At 38.1% G+C, this 17,344-nt stretch overlaps 1 protein-coding gene across 4 annotated transcripts in view; it reads left to right on the top strand.

Annotated features, from left to right (window-relative positions):
- CACNA2D3 (calcium voltage-gated channel auxiliary subunit alpha2delta 3) overlaps positions 1-17,344 on the top strand; it is a 467,160-nt gene that overhangs the window by 351,631 nt on the left and 98,185 nt on the right. For 3 of the 4 annotated variants that reach the window (XR_005626120.1, XM_039695505.1, XM_039695503.1), the window contains exons 14-17: positions 1,121-1,138; positions 7,949-8,020; positions 8,813-8,893; positions 12,876-12,950. Coding sequence is in view for 3 of the 4 variants with exons in the window: in XM_039695505.1 (XP_039551439.1) it covers positions 1,121-1,138; positions 7,949-8,020; positions 8,813-8,893; positions 12,876-12,950 (246 nt within the window). In the remaining variant the exon portion in view is untranslated. The remainder of the gene's footprint in view (positions 1-1,120; positions 1,139-7,948; positions 8,021-8,812; positions 8,894-12,875; positions 12,951-17,344) is intronic. The other variant, XM_039695504.1, reaches the window with a different exon arrangement.

The raw sequence follows: 17,344 nt of genomic DNA on the forward strand, positions 1-17,344 counted from the left end.
TAACAGAGGACTGTGTTCAAATTTGGTGCTTTTTCTCTATTTGTTTTTGTTCAGAGGAAGGGCAAAAGGTCAGTCAGAAGCTCACTAGAGATCCTGAAGGTCTTTTTGCATTTGGCATCGATTCACCTGCTTATTTCCATGTTCAGATGATGCCTTTAAAGACAAAATTTGAGTTGGACAAACACATTTTCTGTGGAGGTACACTTAGCACAAGGTTAAAATGCTATGTGAGTGAATTTGTCCACAAGTATGGAGTAAGAGGAGAAGAATTCAGAAAAAGGGAAAACTGTATTGTGCCTGTAACAGTTTGGTTTTCTGACCTCCCTTGCTACAATGGGTTTTCTTTTTTCTGAAGTGAAAACAGAACCCATCTTTCAACACTTGATAAATAAGGTCTTTTATATGTGATGGAGTCTGCTGCCTGCTCTCAATGCCTTTATACGTGAGTTGTTGCTCACAGTAAATACTGTGCACACAACCAGGTATGGCTACACCTGTCTGATAACATCTGTGTGGTACAAATATGCATATATGCATAAACACTTGCATTTGATTTGCATATATGCACATGTAATCATACTTGTGTTTACAGCACAGAAATGTATTGTTCTATGCATATATTATTGTATATTATGCATGTATTGTAATCTGTTTGCATAAGCAGTTACTAACTTTCTATTCCCATTTTATTTTTCTTTCCTCTGTCGTGGAGGATACAACGTTCTACTTTAATATGATAATCTCCTCTTAATGTCAGTTTCATTTAAAACTAAAACTGTCTATATGTTGAATTATATTTGTGTACAAGAAGATGGAACTACTTCACAGTTCAGGTGTGATACCATATCTGATGAGAAAACAATCCCTGTCTTGGTGTGGTAGTATTCAACAAATGTCACGGTGCTTTTGTCATACCTTGTAGAGAAGCTGCCAAATCATAAAGTCAGTTAATAAGCCCTCAATAAGTTGAATGAATTGGCAATGTAAACCTAGTTTCTCTAGTTTCTTTCCTTTACACTTTGTTTTATATTATGTTTATGCTTTTGTTAATACAGCGGCTAAAGTGGCTGTTCAGACTAATTTAATGTATAATTGCTTGTTCTGTTTTGTTGTTTTCCAGCTCCCTCAGGCACAAAAGGTAAAATATTTTAATCAAATCCTAGTCATTCCAAGTAGTCACCAGTGCTTCACGTTTCCATGGTGGTGTGGGTGCGGTACAGGTGGTGATCAGTGAAACTCTTCACGGTCACGGGGCTCTGAGCTGGCCCCAGGAGGGTGCCTGGCTTTGAGCCCAGCTGAGGTACCTGCTGAGAGCAGCTCTTCAAACTTATCAGCTGTTTAACATGCCAGGCATCCATCGCCTTCAACTTGCAAACAACAGGGAGGCTATTTGATCAACAATTTGAAATAATAGTAGGGATTAAAAAAAAAAAACCCAACCCACTCCATTACTCCATGTGAAACATTTCTAGGTCTGCTGTAGTGACTGCAGAGCCCATGGCATAGCTGGTACCCTTTCACTGCTCCCCCCTGTATCTACCAACACACCCCTGAACACATTCAGCATTTGACTTCTCTAACAGGTTGCATAATTTCCATACAATGTGCTATTGCGTTTAAACCACTTCTGCATCGATATGGTGTCACCAGAGCCAGGACAGCACAGCCAGTGTGGCAGAGCTAAGAGTTGCTTGATGCCTGTTGCATCATCCTTTTGTATTTCACAAATATAATCAAGACTTCCAGAAACTAGAAAATCTAGCTGTTGTTTTGTGTTTCTGGTAGAAAAGTATTAAAATTATAAAAAGGAATAGAATATGCTGGGCAATTGCAACACTCACTTGTCCAAGTCATTCTTATTGCTCTTGGTAAAGCACCTTCAATAAGAAATGTCACAGCAATTAGTCAGTTTGACATCACTGTTAGTAACATTCATGGATGACAATGAAAGTTTAGTTTTTAATGAAAGCTATAAGTGAAGTGATCTTTCACTTAATAGCTTTTGAAGAATGGTGAGGGCACCCACAGAACTTAGAACTTCACTAATGTATCTCAGCCACTTTTTTGTTTAAAAAGCAAGAAATATGAGGATGGGAGGCTTTATTTTTATGATACTACATGTATTTGAAATTTCCCTTCTCATGGAGCTCAGAAAATTCTATTTCAAACCTGAAGGTAATATGGTATTTTATGACATTGCACTATATGTGTAGCTTGTTCATGCTTCGATAGTTGCAGAACATAGTACCAAAAGATGTTGGTTTTGGCCTTTTTTTCCTTCTTGAAAAAAAAAAGTTTAAAGAAATATTTTGTGTACAGCATTCTGGAAGAGTAGAAGGACAAAACGAGTGGCTAGACTAGCTAACTTTGGCTTTTTCATTTTCACCTGCTTGTCTAAACATTTGTGCCAAATGCTTCTCTTTAACAGTTTGCAGAAAGAAGAGAGAGTCAGACTGTGATGTGCTGGTGTAGAAATTACAACCAGCCAGGCTGTTTGTCAGCTTGTGCCATGTGGTGCTGTATTACCTGTTCTGATGGCCACAATTCTGAGCTATTAAACAATATTCTGGTACAAATTACTCAAGTTTGCTGTTAGAAAATATGATTTTCATAAATGGCCAAAATTTCCAATTTTTAATGTTTTTACCTGTCAATCAAACATTTGCAGAACTAAAACCAGATATTTTTATATGCACTTATAGCTGACTATAGTCTAATTGACTGTGTATTTTGTTCAAGGAAGAGAGGGGTGGGAAGGAAGGAAAGGGATGGGGAGGGGGGCAGGTACAAGTAATCCTCGAGGGCTTTTGATAACTTCAGGCAAGAAATATGCCTTTTAATAAGTGTGGCCTGGAAGTTTATGAACAAACCAAGAGAATCTCTCTGGCTCTCTGCAAGGTGAAGGGAAGCAGCACAGAGCTGGTGCATGCCTTTATGAATGACTTAGTCACTGTTTTGCCATATGGTGTCTGAACTTGTACTGTATTTTTGTTGGAATCTATGTATCATCTTGCAAATGTTTTCTCTATAAACATTTCAAACAGTCATGTCTCTCTAAACATGTTCACTTTAATCTTTGGGTGATCTGAAAGAAAAATGTGGCATTTCAAGTTTACCTTTGCTATTTCATATCTATTATAAATAGTTCACCATCTTGATGAAATGTGTTTTCTCTTATATGTGGGACACTTTGGCTTCAGATTTTCAGTGTTTAGTCAGTGTTCTACGGTCATTAGCTATTGATTTTTAAGACCTTTAGGTTTTCAACTGTCCACAGCAGTTAAATAACAATTAAACCTGTTATTCTTATGCTATCTGCTCTTGGTCAAACTGGTGCAAATTCAGAATTGGAGAACAGGTGAAATGAATAATGATTAGTTTAAGGTGGATATGCCTGTTGCACCCTGATATTTGTCTTGAAAATATCTTTATGAGATATACTATACTTAAAACAGAAAATACCACAAAGCCAAATCAAACCAACCACCCACCCAACCAGCCAAAAAACACCAACCAGAATTCACCAGAGTTTCAGGCAATAGAGACCTTGATTTAGTATGGTTATGTTACTTTCAGAACAAAATATGTGTAGGAAGAGTTAATGTATCTAAAAGGAAGGACTGCTACCAGACAAATGAAACAAATTCATATGAATTTTACTTGTCCTCTATGTTTCTTTTATGCATGTTTTTAGGTAGCTATCCCACAGGGCTGTGAAAATAGCAGTAAGATAAAATAATAACTTAAATTTACTACTTTCCAAATTTGTTCATTTTGATTTCCAAAATGACCTTTATCTTTGAAACAGTTATGTTAAACAGCTTTTTGTATGCACTGAAGAGCAAAAGCCATTTTTCCTTAATAGTTCAAAAAGGTGTTTTGTTTCCTAGTAGGAAGCTTTACTTGCTTTCCTGAGCAAACACAGCAGGATTCAAAAGCTTTTGCCCTACTCCTGCTGTGATGTTTTGTTCTACTTAGCTTGAGTGAAAAGGTAGAAGTGAATAAATTAGGCACACAAATCAGAAGCAGAGAGTTGTGTTTACGAACACTTAAGAATTTTTTTAATGATTCTCTCATGAATGGAGCCATATTTTCAACATACAGAAGTGTTTTAAAGATATTTATTGCCCAAAGTTCCTGGCAGCTTTCTTCTCTCTTTCTGTATAATCCTTAACTTGTGTAAGTAGTGCTGTGCCCTCCTCATATCTTGATGCTATCAAATTTCAGCCTTTTGGGAGGATCATTTATCATCCCCTGCATCCTTTACCTTATACTTTGAAGAGCTGAATTAACTCTCACTGGGAATAGAAAATAGAAAATTTGGAAAGCTGTAGTTTCCTTGAAGTGCATGACTAGTGATTTTAGCACTTTTGTAAAATTATAACATTTAAGCAGAATCTAATGGAATACAAAATAATCATAAAGTAAACAGTTTGACTTAGCATTCCCTTGGATCTGTTTCCTTCTCATGAGATGTTATTGTCTTTGTTTTGTAATGTATATTTGGTTTCTATTCCAAAAACTATGTAAAAAATTTCACTTAGATGTTAATTGCAATCTTTTTTTAATTGCAATTCCAAATTTCTCTCTCACATTCCTCAACAAGCAAACTTACTTTCAGTAACATTTTTGAATCAGCAATTTACCAACTCCATCTATTTTACAACATAAGGGTTTTTTTCATTTACTCTGTGTGTCACACACAGGAACATCACTTTAACCAAGACACTGACACAGGTTCCCATATTGTCCCAGACCATAAGTTGAGTCTATGCCAAAATAATAGCTATTCCTTATTCTTTTAGTCCATATAAAATCAAATTCCAGTTCTCTGAAGCTCCCAGCCTGCCTCATGACTCTGATCAGCACATAAAAGTGCAGTTCACAGGAGAGGGACACAAACACAGAAGAGATCACAGAAAAGTGCATTCATCACAGAAGACAGCGCACTGTGAAGCAAATCTATACAGAGCAGGCAAAGGAAGAAGGGCAGGGTGGGTTGGGAAGATGTGTCAGAAATTCTAAACAACCCACTTTAACTCTTGTTGCCTATAGACTCCCAAGGAAGACATTTCAGACATGTTTCTCAAATTCCTCTTTCTGTAATGGGAACACCTCAGAAAGTCTTTATATTCTTTCCTGTATATGTGTGTCTGCTTTAATTCTGGAGCCTGCCTTATTCTTTGCCCTGAAGTGGATGTTAGTGCTGGGTGTGAGGCTAAACTCATAAGTGGCTTAACTCTAAGAGGATGATTTTTATTTGTTTTTTGGGAAGATCTGATTAGGGTTGTTCTGGGGAGGGTAACTTGTGTACAGCAAGGAATTAAAGGGAAAAATGTTGTAGTTAAATCTATTTCTAAAGGGAATTTTTTCTCCAGTTACAAAATTGCTACCACTAAACATTAGAGATCTGTACCTTTTTCAGAGAGCAAGTTCTGTTTCTTTATTCTGAATAGCCACGAGATAATTAGCCTGGGAAGGCATTTTTTCCTCTGTCTTGAGATTTATTTTCTTTCAAAGATTTGTAGGTTTTTTGCTAAGCATTTTGTGAAACTGGGTGCCCATAGCCCTTGGGTAGCTGCCCACCTAAAATGGTTACCACCAGGTCTTTCCAGTAGAAGAAAATTCTGTGGCAAATCACTGATGCTGTCTCCTACATTCATCATTTTAGACTAGGTAGTAACTCCATTATGATGAGAAGTGACTCAGTAAAACATTGTAAATACAAGTCCCTGCTCATCCAGTTATTTGCTGACTCCACTTATGGAAGTGGTCAGCAATCTGTTCATCTGCCAAACAAATAAAAGTCAAATAGGCTGGATTATACAGTTGCAATTCTATAGAAATGATTGCAGCAGCCAGCTCTAGTTGGTACTTGTAGATAACAAAATTACCAGGCAATCACTCTTGCCTGCTTCCATAGTCAGTTTTGAGAGTTAATGAGCAGTTCTTTCATAAATTCCCAGGAACTCCAGACTGTGGGGTTTTTTTTCTCCATGTGAAGATTTTCAGATGCTCTAAAACTCTGCTGAAAGTCCCTTGGCTTTATCCTATCCATTGAATTGTTTTTAGTAAGATATTGAAAGTGAGCAGACTCATAAATGAATACTGTCCTGGTACTTGACCAAAACATGATGTCAGAGAAAACTACCCAGGGCAATCACAGAAAATCTTGAAGTGCTCCAAAATGTCACCTTGTAATCAGCAGAATGCTTTTGCACTTCCTGGGCTCCTCTCCCCACAAATCATGTCAGTGTCCTTGACTCTACTACTCTGGCCAAGGAGTGGAAATTCCTACATTGGTTTGACTGAATTTGAGTTTCAAGTGCAGCCTTTGAACCCACAATGTTTTGCCAAGTTTTTGGTTTTTTTTCTTGTTTGTTTAATAACTTACTATTCCTTGATAGAGCAAAGATTATATTGGGGTTAGAATTATCTCTTCTTGCTAACAAGGAAACAAAACAAGAAGGAAATATGATCATAAGTTCGTTCCACCTCATATCCCTGGTGATTCCTTATCAGATGTAAACCTTCTTGACTCTAAACCCCATTTGTGTTCCTGTCTAATGTCTGCAAACATTCTCTCTCACCATGAGATAGTGCCATGCCTCAGGAAATATACTTGTTTAAGAAACTTAAAATCCTTCTGAAGAAGACTGGGAGATGCAGGACACATAATTTTCTAGATTTTGTTTGTCTGATTTGTTAATGTGGAATATGCTTCAAAAGGAATTTTTATCATAATGTAGGAATTGTTTTCTGAGAATATGGGGAGCCAATTGCTATTGCTTCATTATAAGAAAACCTTTGTAAACACAAACAAAGCAAAAATATAAATTTCAAAAGCTGTAAAAAGAAAAACATTATGAGAAGTTCTACTTGAGTGCAGAAAGGATGATAGAGATGTAAGAGTGGTAGAAGAAGACAGTCACCATTGGGCATGACTGTCACCTACAGTATTGCTCAGCATGATTGTCCCTGTTGCTGCACCCAACTGGCTGAACACAGGTGCAGCAAAGTAGAATTTGTGTTCTACAAAATCTCCACTTGAGGTTATAACTGTGTCTGTCACATTTTCAAATCTTGGATAAACCTCTTTAGCTTTAATATCTGTCCTTGGGGACAGAAAGGGTTGAACAAGAACTCTCTACCTCCTACTTAAGTTGTCTTTCACACATTGCTGGTGAAGATGGACAGCACAGAGCAGTGCTGGTCTGGAGCTCCCCAGCCAGGCTCTGCTTCTGGACAGAGGTTCATCTGAACAGGGAGGAGATCTGAACAGGGAGGAGATCTGAACACTCTCACTGTCCTGTGGACAGCGATAAACACCCTGCATGTTTCTCTTGAATGGAATCAAGGTCGGGAAATTCTATTTGGTCCGTAAACTGAAAAAATGCATTGAAACCTGATGTGAAGAATCAACTAGTGCTTCATGGCACCTCTGAAGGCAGCTGGAGCAAAGGCACTCCTGGGATCCTGACTGGCTGTCATCCTTTGTGCTGCTGTGTGAGCTGAGATCTTGGTCTGCACCAGAACAAAACCCACACAGCTCATGGCCACTTGCCCTTGGCTGGGAGAAAACAGCCTGAGGCAGCTTAGGCAGAGCTGGCAGTGGGAGGGATGTGGAGCAGAGCTCCAGCTGCTTTGCTGCTGCTCCTGCTGCTTCCACAGCCATCCCAGCCCCTTCTCTCTCCCATGGCAGCCTGCAGAGGGAGAGAGGAGGAGGCTTTTTTCCTGCACTGGAGGGGCTGGGATGGGCAGAGCTGGGTCAGTTCAGAGCGGGCTGGGCTGGGCTGGGCTGCACTGACTGCAGGTCCAACTACATCACTGTCATTTGGGTAAACTGCCTTATCTCATTTAAAATGGAAGTAACGTAAATGAAAAATGCAACCACATGCTTGTAATTGTCCCTTAGTTCTCAGAGATAGTATTTCTTTTTCAAATATAGCTTGCTGATGATCAGGGATTGGTGTTGATGACAACGGTTGCCATGCCAGTATTTAGTAAGCAAAATGAGACTGTAAGTACTCAGATTATTTACGTCATGTGGTAATGGTGTGACTGATGTGAAGCTGCTTTCAGGGATCTAATAAGATTTTAGCCAACTCTTAAATGTTTTAATTTTTTTATTATTATTATTTTGTCTGCAGTTAGAATACCTTTATTAGCACAAAAATGTGGACAAATAATCCCAAATACCCATACTCTAGAAACCATGGTAAAATGATGAAATCCTATGTCGGAGGGAAAATCTCAGATGACACTAGGCCTTACAGCTTTCTTACTGCTGTATTGCTTTTTTTGTAGTAAACATTATACATAATTTTCCTCTTTGCTCTGATATAACTCAAAATTTATTTAGTTTTATGGCTATTATATATGTATCTATTTAACTTCAGTAATTCAACAGATTGTTAAAGAAACTTAAGTGTACTTTTCCCTTAATGCTTCATATTTCTCTTTTGTTTATCAAATGGTAGGAGATATTGGGAAAGACAGAAGTAACATATCTTTAACTGTATTTTTTAATTTTAAACCTATTTGCATGTGAAAGATTTCAATGGAGGGACTCAGAACTATCAAAACTTTGCATGCCTTTTCTATGTGAATGGTAAATAAAACAGAAAGGAGCAACATTATTGATTTAATTACTGCTTGATCAGCTGAATTGTACCAGTGCCTGTCTTCCCCACTTTTTAAATAATTTGTCTGTTATCTATTCAATATCACAGTGTAGCTGCAAGGTAAAATAAGTGGTGAGAATGTTTATTATTACTGTGGGTCTGAGTGCATCTTTTATTGTTCTTTTCAGAGGTCTAAAGGGATTCTCCTGGGAGTAGTTGGCACAGATGTTCCAGTTAAAGAGCTTTTAAAAACTATTCCAAAATACAAGGTAATGCACAAAATGGTGTATATATCATTTATATTCAGTATAACCCCTCAAATATAACATAATTCATTTAATATATAATTATTGTTTATACTTACATCACTCCATTATTTCACCCATTCATTTCAGGAATTTTACCTCTGTAGTATCTGAGATCAAGTGCCCTTTTTAAAACCTAAGTTAAAATATGGCCTGATTTTCACATTTTTGTGGATCAGAGCATAATACGAAATACTGACCACATTTTGTGGTCTAGAGGGTAATATTAAATATTGTCCATATTAAAATCAATGTAATTGTAAAATCAACAAAGTTATCAAACTATGAAATATAGCCAGAATACAACTCAAAATAACCAAAAGAATAATGCTGAAAAACTGCATAACTCTTAAGGCAAACCTATCCTTGATGTCACTTTAGGCTTCCTGTTTGTGTGTAATTCTTCCCGTCCCTATTCTGTGTCTCCTGGAATTACACAAAGTGGCACATTGCAAGAACTTAAACAAGTTCCTGCTTAACCAGACTAGTGCCTCCTTCTCTCCTACCCAGTATCTGCTAAGTATTTTCCTCCACATAGTTTTCCAAAGTCAGTGACAACTCTACAGTAAAAGTCTTAAAATGAATTATCATAAAAATTTTCAAAACTTGAACCACTATATCTCTTGTGAAATGTTGCATTCAGTAAAAGTAGGCTTCAGGCAAACACAAAATGTAATTACTTTTCTTTTAAATTTGATGCAGTACATTAGTATTTCACTATTTCTCCATGTCTGAAATGTTTTACTATAGTACCCTGCTATTCACAAATGAAAATTAAATTAATATTTTCCTGTTAATTCCTAGTGGATTTTTTTTGCATAACTAACAAGCATGTAACACAGTATTGCAGAGAGCCTTTGGTAAAGAGGCCAGCCCCTGGAATAGCTGCATTTTGACAGCACCTGTACTGAGCATAAATTTGTATATCATACAAATTGTCTCTTAATTGATTGCCATGTTCTCATTTAGTGATTTCTAGCAGGGTGGAGGAAGAAACTGACTTGTGAGTGCCTTCCAATATTCTCACATAAAAATTCCTCCCATCAATTTTAATTCTAATTTGAATACATTAGGATTTACAAAATGATTTGCTGGATCAATATACAGTAACTGGAAAGCTTAAGTTAAACAAGAATTTGATAAAAATGATGCATAAAAAAGAGTGCGAATAATATTGATAAGGTGAATTGGAGTAAATTGCTGTGATCTGGATCCCACTAGGACAGGGGCTGTGCAAACCCAGCACAGAAAGGCTGTCCCAGGCAGGAAAAAGTTGCAGGCTGTAAGAAGAGGCAGCAGGTGACTCCACACTGATATCAGAGCACAGTAACAGAGGGCATTGCTGCTCACAATAAATAACAGGGCACCCTCTCAGTGCACACACCAACAAAGTTTGCTAACAGCAATGTTAAAAAATGCTACACTTCTCTGCATGCAGAAATACTGAATCTGTGGAAGGTAGAGGAGAAAGGAGTAAAATTTGCTCCTTTGCTGAATTTGGAGCAATGGACACAATCTTTGGAGATGCCTGTAAGAAGCTGTGGGGAGAGCAAGTTTCATTTGTAGTGAGAAGGAAGAACAATGTTGTGGTATCTGCAGAAATAAAAGCTTGGCTGTGCATGGCTGGATAGGAAAAGCCAAGTAACAGTGATGTTCTTCTAAATAATCTGTGAGATTTGGACATAGTCTGAATATGAGAATCTAGAAAGAGTGGGAGGCCCAAATAATGGATATTGGAACAGAGTGAGACTGATTCAGAAAAGGAGTTTTTTAAGAACTAGTTTTCTGTGGAAGTAATACATGGTCAGTTTGTTGAATATTAGATTTTATTTGAAGGTATGTTTTGTATTGCAGGATGAGGATTTTTTCAGGAGGCACCAATATCATGCAATGCAGTTGGGTTAGTGAGATCACTTGAGTTGTAGCTTCCAGTCCCACATGCCCTAAACAAAGACTCTGCAATTGCAAGAGCATAATCGCCCCTGGGAGCCATTTCTGCAGGGGCAACACATGACAGAAAATTCACACAGGGATATAAAATTATGGTTGAAAATAGAAGTCTACTGGTCTGGAATTCTTTCAGCTTGGATGAGGTGGATTTTATGCTGAGGAAGATGAACAATAGCAACAAGCTGTTTGCAGCAGCTGTTACCTTGACTAAACATCCCCAGATGTCAGTGGCAGTTTCTCCTGAGTAAGGTGGGGCTGGATTTGGTAATATTTGACTTCCATGTGACATTTTATGACAGTTAGAAAAAGGTTTCTTTGTTTCTGAATCTGTGATTTAGAGACAGAATTCAAGGTTTAAAATGGCACTGCTGCTGTAAATGGTAGCATCACTCAGATACTGCAGAGGCTGTGCAGTTTCACACATTGCACAGAACATGATAAAATGCTACACAGGATCCTGTGTAGGCCTCAAACAGGCAAATGCTTTTTTCCTGTGAAAAATACCACCCACATTTGTTTCCTTACCTGACTTCCATTGCCTGGATGTCATTCTGCAGTTATCAACACAGACAATTACACTTGAGATCTGATATTTAGCCAACAGCTCGTTCCCTTGTCACACTATAATAGTTAAAATATGTCCACTGTTATTATTTTGGTTATCCCTCCTTTATGAAGAGATGCCAAGAACATATCACCTTCTATTGCTCTCACTGAAGTTTATTGCTGTAGGAAAACCACTAATTTATGAAACAATCTTGTGTGTGGCAGATACAGTTGACCATATACAACCATTCACACAGAGACACTATAAATTAACCTGGAATGTTTTACCTGTGACCTTGCCATAATATCATAGTCTGGTTTATATTTCCAGAAAATCACAGAATCCAATAAACTTGATCTCCCTTTTGCCTCTTAGAAAGGATTCTGACTTTTCAGCCTTGCTCAAGTTGCTTCGTGTCAGACAAATTCCTAAAGACCCACTTCAGCAAAGCATTTAAGAATGCACTCAAGTTAAATAGCAAGATTTAGTAGTGAGAACTGTAAAGTAAATAGCAAAGCAAGATAGTGCTGGACTTTCAAGTTCCTTTTTTATTTTTTTTTTAATACTGAAGAATTTTAAAAAATGCCTAAATATGGATGGGAATATACTCTGTGCATGGCAAGAGACACATAGTGAACCTGTAGAAAAAGTCTACATTGTCTGCATGTTTATGCTAAAAAGGGATGTTTGAATTGACCACAAGAAGGATTTAAATGCACATTTGTTGCATTCAGTGGATGCAATCAACTGTGTAATAAGCATATTATTAAATAGACCAGTATTTCTATTTAAATAAGTACAATGCTAAATTTGGGCACTGTTAGGCCTCATCAAGCATCTCATTGCTCTCAAGGAATCTCCCACAGTTCCACTCAGCACAAAGATGAAAACTTAGAGGAAATTCTTTGGCAGAAATATCTGCCTTCTGTGGCTCCAGCTGAACTGGAATTAGCAGAGCCTTTAAGATGGGAAGATGTAAATATCACATAGGACAGGTCACTGTTGCCCACTGTAGCTGTGCTTTCCTTATCTTTGAGTGAAGTGGTTCTTTAACAACGAGTGAAGAAAGCTGTGCACTCCTGGGAATGGGGAATTTATAATATCCCAGTATCTCTTTGCCCTGGCCCATGTTCTGAATGCCACATGCTATGGCATCTCATATATAGCTATATTTTATATGTATATATAATAATTAATTGCCTCTATCAAGTGGCCTAGACATCAGAGTTGTGGGACAGTGTAAAATCATGCTCTGTGCTGAATTCATCACATGACAGGTTCTCACTTGCACAAAATGTCAAAGATCTTTGCCTATGTTACAGCAAAGCACTGTGTAGCAAAGCACTGTGTGGATAAGGTGCCCTGGGCAGCCAAATTATTGCCTGGTTTTTGTTTAAGTGTTTACTGGAGACCAAACTAATCAGTATTTCTTTCTCATTACTTTTACAGTTAGGAATTCATGGATATGCTTTTGCAATTACAAACAATGGATATATTTTGACTCACCCAGAACTCAGGCCTTTGGTAAGAATGCTATTTATTGATCTGTTTTATTTAGCTGTATGTGTTGCATTTGTTATATTTTTTTTTCCTTAGACTTCATTAAAAATTAAATACAATGGAGGAGATACTTTAAATCATAGTTCTTGGTAAATTTACCTCTGGAAATAACACTTAATGTGAAAAAAAACCCTAGGAAAATAAATATACAACTTGCTTCTGCAAAAGATGCAGACCTCCATTACTGCAAAATAGCAAAGCTAAAAATTGCTATAATTATGTTCATTTTACATTGAAATGGAATGTTGGAATGCTCTAGTGCTGTGTAATAACCCCTATTTGTCATGCTAAAGTGTTAAAGTTAATTTAATATATGTGCAGAAATTTCAATAAAGCATATTTTTAAGCAAAATAGGAGCACTAGGGATTTTCTGTACTAAAAGAGAAATAGCAGCAATTTTTACCTTTAGTTTCCCCTTATCATTGTTTGCACTAATCACAGCAAGAAAAATAAAGTCACTGTTTTGCAAATGTTTGTCAAGTTAACACCCCAGAGGGCTGGTGCATTCCTGGTTGCATCATTGTTTAGGAACAGCCCTGCCAAGTGTTCCATCACCACTGGAAAGCACTGGCATTAACGGTCCCACTGCTGTGGCCACATGGCTGCCACATGTGTTTCTCGTGCAGGATCTCCAATGTCCAATTTCAACAATATTTCAGTAGAAAACAGAAATATTAACCGGTTGGATAATTTAATTTGAAAATAAAATTATTGACAAGCGTGGTTTATTGAGTCATTAGCATATTTGAAGTCTTCACCAAGCAAAATAATTTTTCTTTCTAAGATATGAGCTTGGAATTACACACTAAATTAACATTTATATTTGCACTTAGTTTGGTTTTTAACTGGTGTAGAACTTAGGAAAAGTACAACAAGGATGTTTTAATTGGTAAATCTGACATCCCAGGTTTGCAAGGCACAGGAATGTATTTAAATGAAAGTTCTCTCTCTACACCACAAGAGTTTGCTAACTCTTGTCTTTGCTGTAGTGTCCCTTTCTTTTTGGGCAAATTACTTATTTCAAAATTATTAGTATTTATTCAGTATATAATAGATAATGAGGTAATGAGGTCAAGGAACTGCGGATAGCTCTAAGGCTGACAGAGGCTCTTACCTGCTTTCTAATTTCTGATGTTTTGCTTTAGTGAGGCAAAAGGTTGTGTGCTGTAACTATCCCTCACCAAATGTACATCTTCATGGCACTTACTTCATTACCTTATACAATGGAATCTCTTTTTAAAATCAAAATGTTGGTCAGTAGCCCATAAGCTGTCAGCTAGGGGAACTCATTGTGATATATTCATGGTCTGTGCATTTCAGGTTTTTGGAAGAGTAATTTTTACCTCTGGGTTCTGTCAGTGGTGGGTAATGAGAGTCTTCTGCTGACTTCAGTGGAGTTTTTGAGAATGAAGTGATTGCTGGCCTGGGCCCTTGCTTTAATATTGCTGGCCAAATCCTGATACCATTGTAATATTCCATGGAATTTGTGACAATAATTATGTGAAAATAGGCCGTAGATCTGGAATTAGATAATTCACTAAAGATACTCTCTAAAATGATTTCTGTCTTAGGTTTACATTCAAGCCTCATTGATTACTGACTTGATCTGCTCTGGTTTATCCTGTTGTTATATTTTCCGGCAGTGATGTATAACCAGAATATTACTGAATTCCTGAGTTCCTAACCCCATATCTATTAGTTCTGGAGCTGATGTACTGCTTTTTAAGGAATTGTCTTCTGGGACACAGAGCAGAGAGGCAGGATAGCAAACAGCACAGAATGCTTCCTGCTGGACCAGATTTTTATCTAACGCTGAGCAGTGTATGTAATCATTAAGCTGGCTGCATTTTTGTGCTGATTATTCTATTGGGTTTATATTTAAAAATGCTTTTCTGGGAGACTTTGTCTCTTGATTCTTTTGCTGATTTTTTTAATATACTTGGCTTTCGGTGAGGCTGATGGATTGGGTGCTCTTGGTTGGGTTGCAGGGAGGAAGGCACTCCCTGAATCCTGAGCTGCTGCTGGATTCTTCTGCTGGTTTTTTGAATAAAACTGGCTTTCGGTGAGGTTGGCGGGTTGGGTGCCTGTGGTTGGGTCGCAGGAAGGAGATGAAGGCTCTCCCTGCATCCTGAGCTGGGAGCAGCATCCCAGCGCTGCCTGGGAGCTTCCACCGGCCACCGCACCGCTGAGGGACCAGAAAGAACCTCTTGGTTCCGTTCCTCACGAGACATTAGCAGGGCGATGAGTCGCGACGAACAAGCCGATACAGCGGGTCAGCGGGGGCGAGGGTCCCTCAGGCACGGCCCTGGGGACACGGGCACAGCGCGGCGCGGCCTGTGCCCGCGCTGCAGTGCGGGGCGGCGGGCGGCAGGGGGAGCCCCAGCTCCGCCCAGGGCCTGCCCCAGCGCGGGGCCCGTCCCGCCCGCGCCTCCGGCCCTTCGTTCTCACCGGAGCTGTGCCCCGTTTCTCCGTTTATTCCTTTTCTCCTTTTTCTTTTTAAAAATTTTTTATTTTTGTCGCATAGCTGAAGAGCATCCGTTGCACATTTTCCTGTACTATGCCCTTTTAAAGTCTCCTTTCCTACCAAAAGCACTCCCAGTGTGAACTCCACAGAGTACAGCTGATCGGAAACCCCATTTTTTAAAATACTGCTTTAATACATCAGAATGCTTCTATGTTTAAAATACTGCTTTAATACATCAGAATGCCTCTATATGCTCAGTTGAACTAAAAGCTTATATTTTTGCAGAGTGGTATTTTATTTTCCACGAGAGAATATTTTCAGTTGCGTGATGTAATTTGTAATTTTATATTCTCTTGAAAACCTCGACCTACTGCTAATTTAAAAAGTAATAAATTGTTTGGGAGTTTAATAGCGAATTTTCAGTTTTTTCTTAACTTGGTGTATGAGGCTCTTTACCAATGAAATGTGCGCATCAGGACACAGCCTTCCTCATTTGTGATCATGGCAGATTTAATCATAATTTGTGATCATGCTTTTCAGGAGCCTCTTAACACTTGTGGTGTGTGCCAGGTGTTGCACTGTTAGATTTTAAAATGAAAATATGTCATGTTCATGATGCTACAGTTTGCCAAAGAAACGAGTTTGACATTAGTTTTACATTTTTTGTGGAATGTAAAGGAAGAATGAGAAACAAGGGATAAATACCTTTTACATACCCTTAAAAACAAACACTGTATTAATTATGGTTGATTGCTCATTACTGCCACTGTCACTCTGCAGCCTGTTAAAGGTTGGTGCCAGAGGAAAACTGCTTTCTTAGGGAAGTGTAGTGGGATTGCAGAGAAATTAAGGCGTGTCCCTGGAAGATGAGTGTCAGCCACAGTCACAGATCAGCAGCATTGTGAACATTATCTGGTGTTAGGGGTTTGTGCTGCTGCCTCTCAGTCCTAATGCTTGTGAGGTTTTCAATAAATAATAGCAAGGTTGCTACCAGTTTTATGAAGTCCGTGGCTTTTTTGAATCATAGTTAGCAATGGGATTTGTATTTTTGTTCAGGGAGTGGAACAGTTTTCATTTTTTTTTCATTAATTACTGGGGTAGAATACTCAGAGTTCCTGAACAAGGAGCCTGAGTTTCTTAAGAAAATATGCATTTAAAGACAAATGCATATATTCTTGAATAAAATTACATCTTTTATTTACACTCTACCATTTTAAAAATAAATCTGAGATTAAAAATGTGTTTTAATTGATGAACTAATCTAATAACATCCCTGCTTACTAAAGATTTTGTAATATTTCTGAGTTCAAATCCTCTGAGAAGATTTTGAGACATCTATTCTTACTCTCAAAATAAACTCTGTAAGACTTGTAGTGGGGTTTATGAATGGCTGTTTGTGAATGGTCTTACCACTGTAAATGAATTCAACTGATTCTTTTCTATACAAGGATGCACATCTTTAAATTGATCAGTCTTGGCTGGGAAAGTTACACCTAATATCAAAACCTTTGTGTAACATTGCAGTGCTCTCACCAAAACTCGTTGGTGGTTCAGGTGCCTGAGCGAGTTCCCATTTCACCCTTAGAACGTGAACTGTCACCGTGTGTTGCATTAAGCTGAAGGACCTGGAGTGTTTGAAGATTCTAGATCAGTATTAAGTCTTTTGTAGCTGTAAATTTTGAGAAAATTTGTTTCTCCTAATATAGGAAAACAGAGAAATCCGAGTGTCAGGGGAAACATTAATGCCCCACTTAAGCGGTGTTAGCCTTTCAGAAGCAGCAAATCTCATTTCTCTCTGGGGAGTCCCGCCTGGAACGTGAGATAACCTACACTTACCCTTGCTTTATTCATTGACTCCATAAAACTCTACAGCTGTAGCTGACAGCAGAATAT

Source organism: Passer montanus, unplaced genomic scaffold, assembly GCF_014805655.1.
Source record: "Passer montanus isolate IOZ18808 unplaced genomic scaffold, ASM1480565v1 scaffold9, whole genome shotgun sequence".
Lineage (NCBI taxonomy): Eukaryota > Metazoa > Chordata > Aves > Passeriformes > Passeridae > Passer > Passer montanus.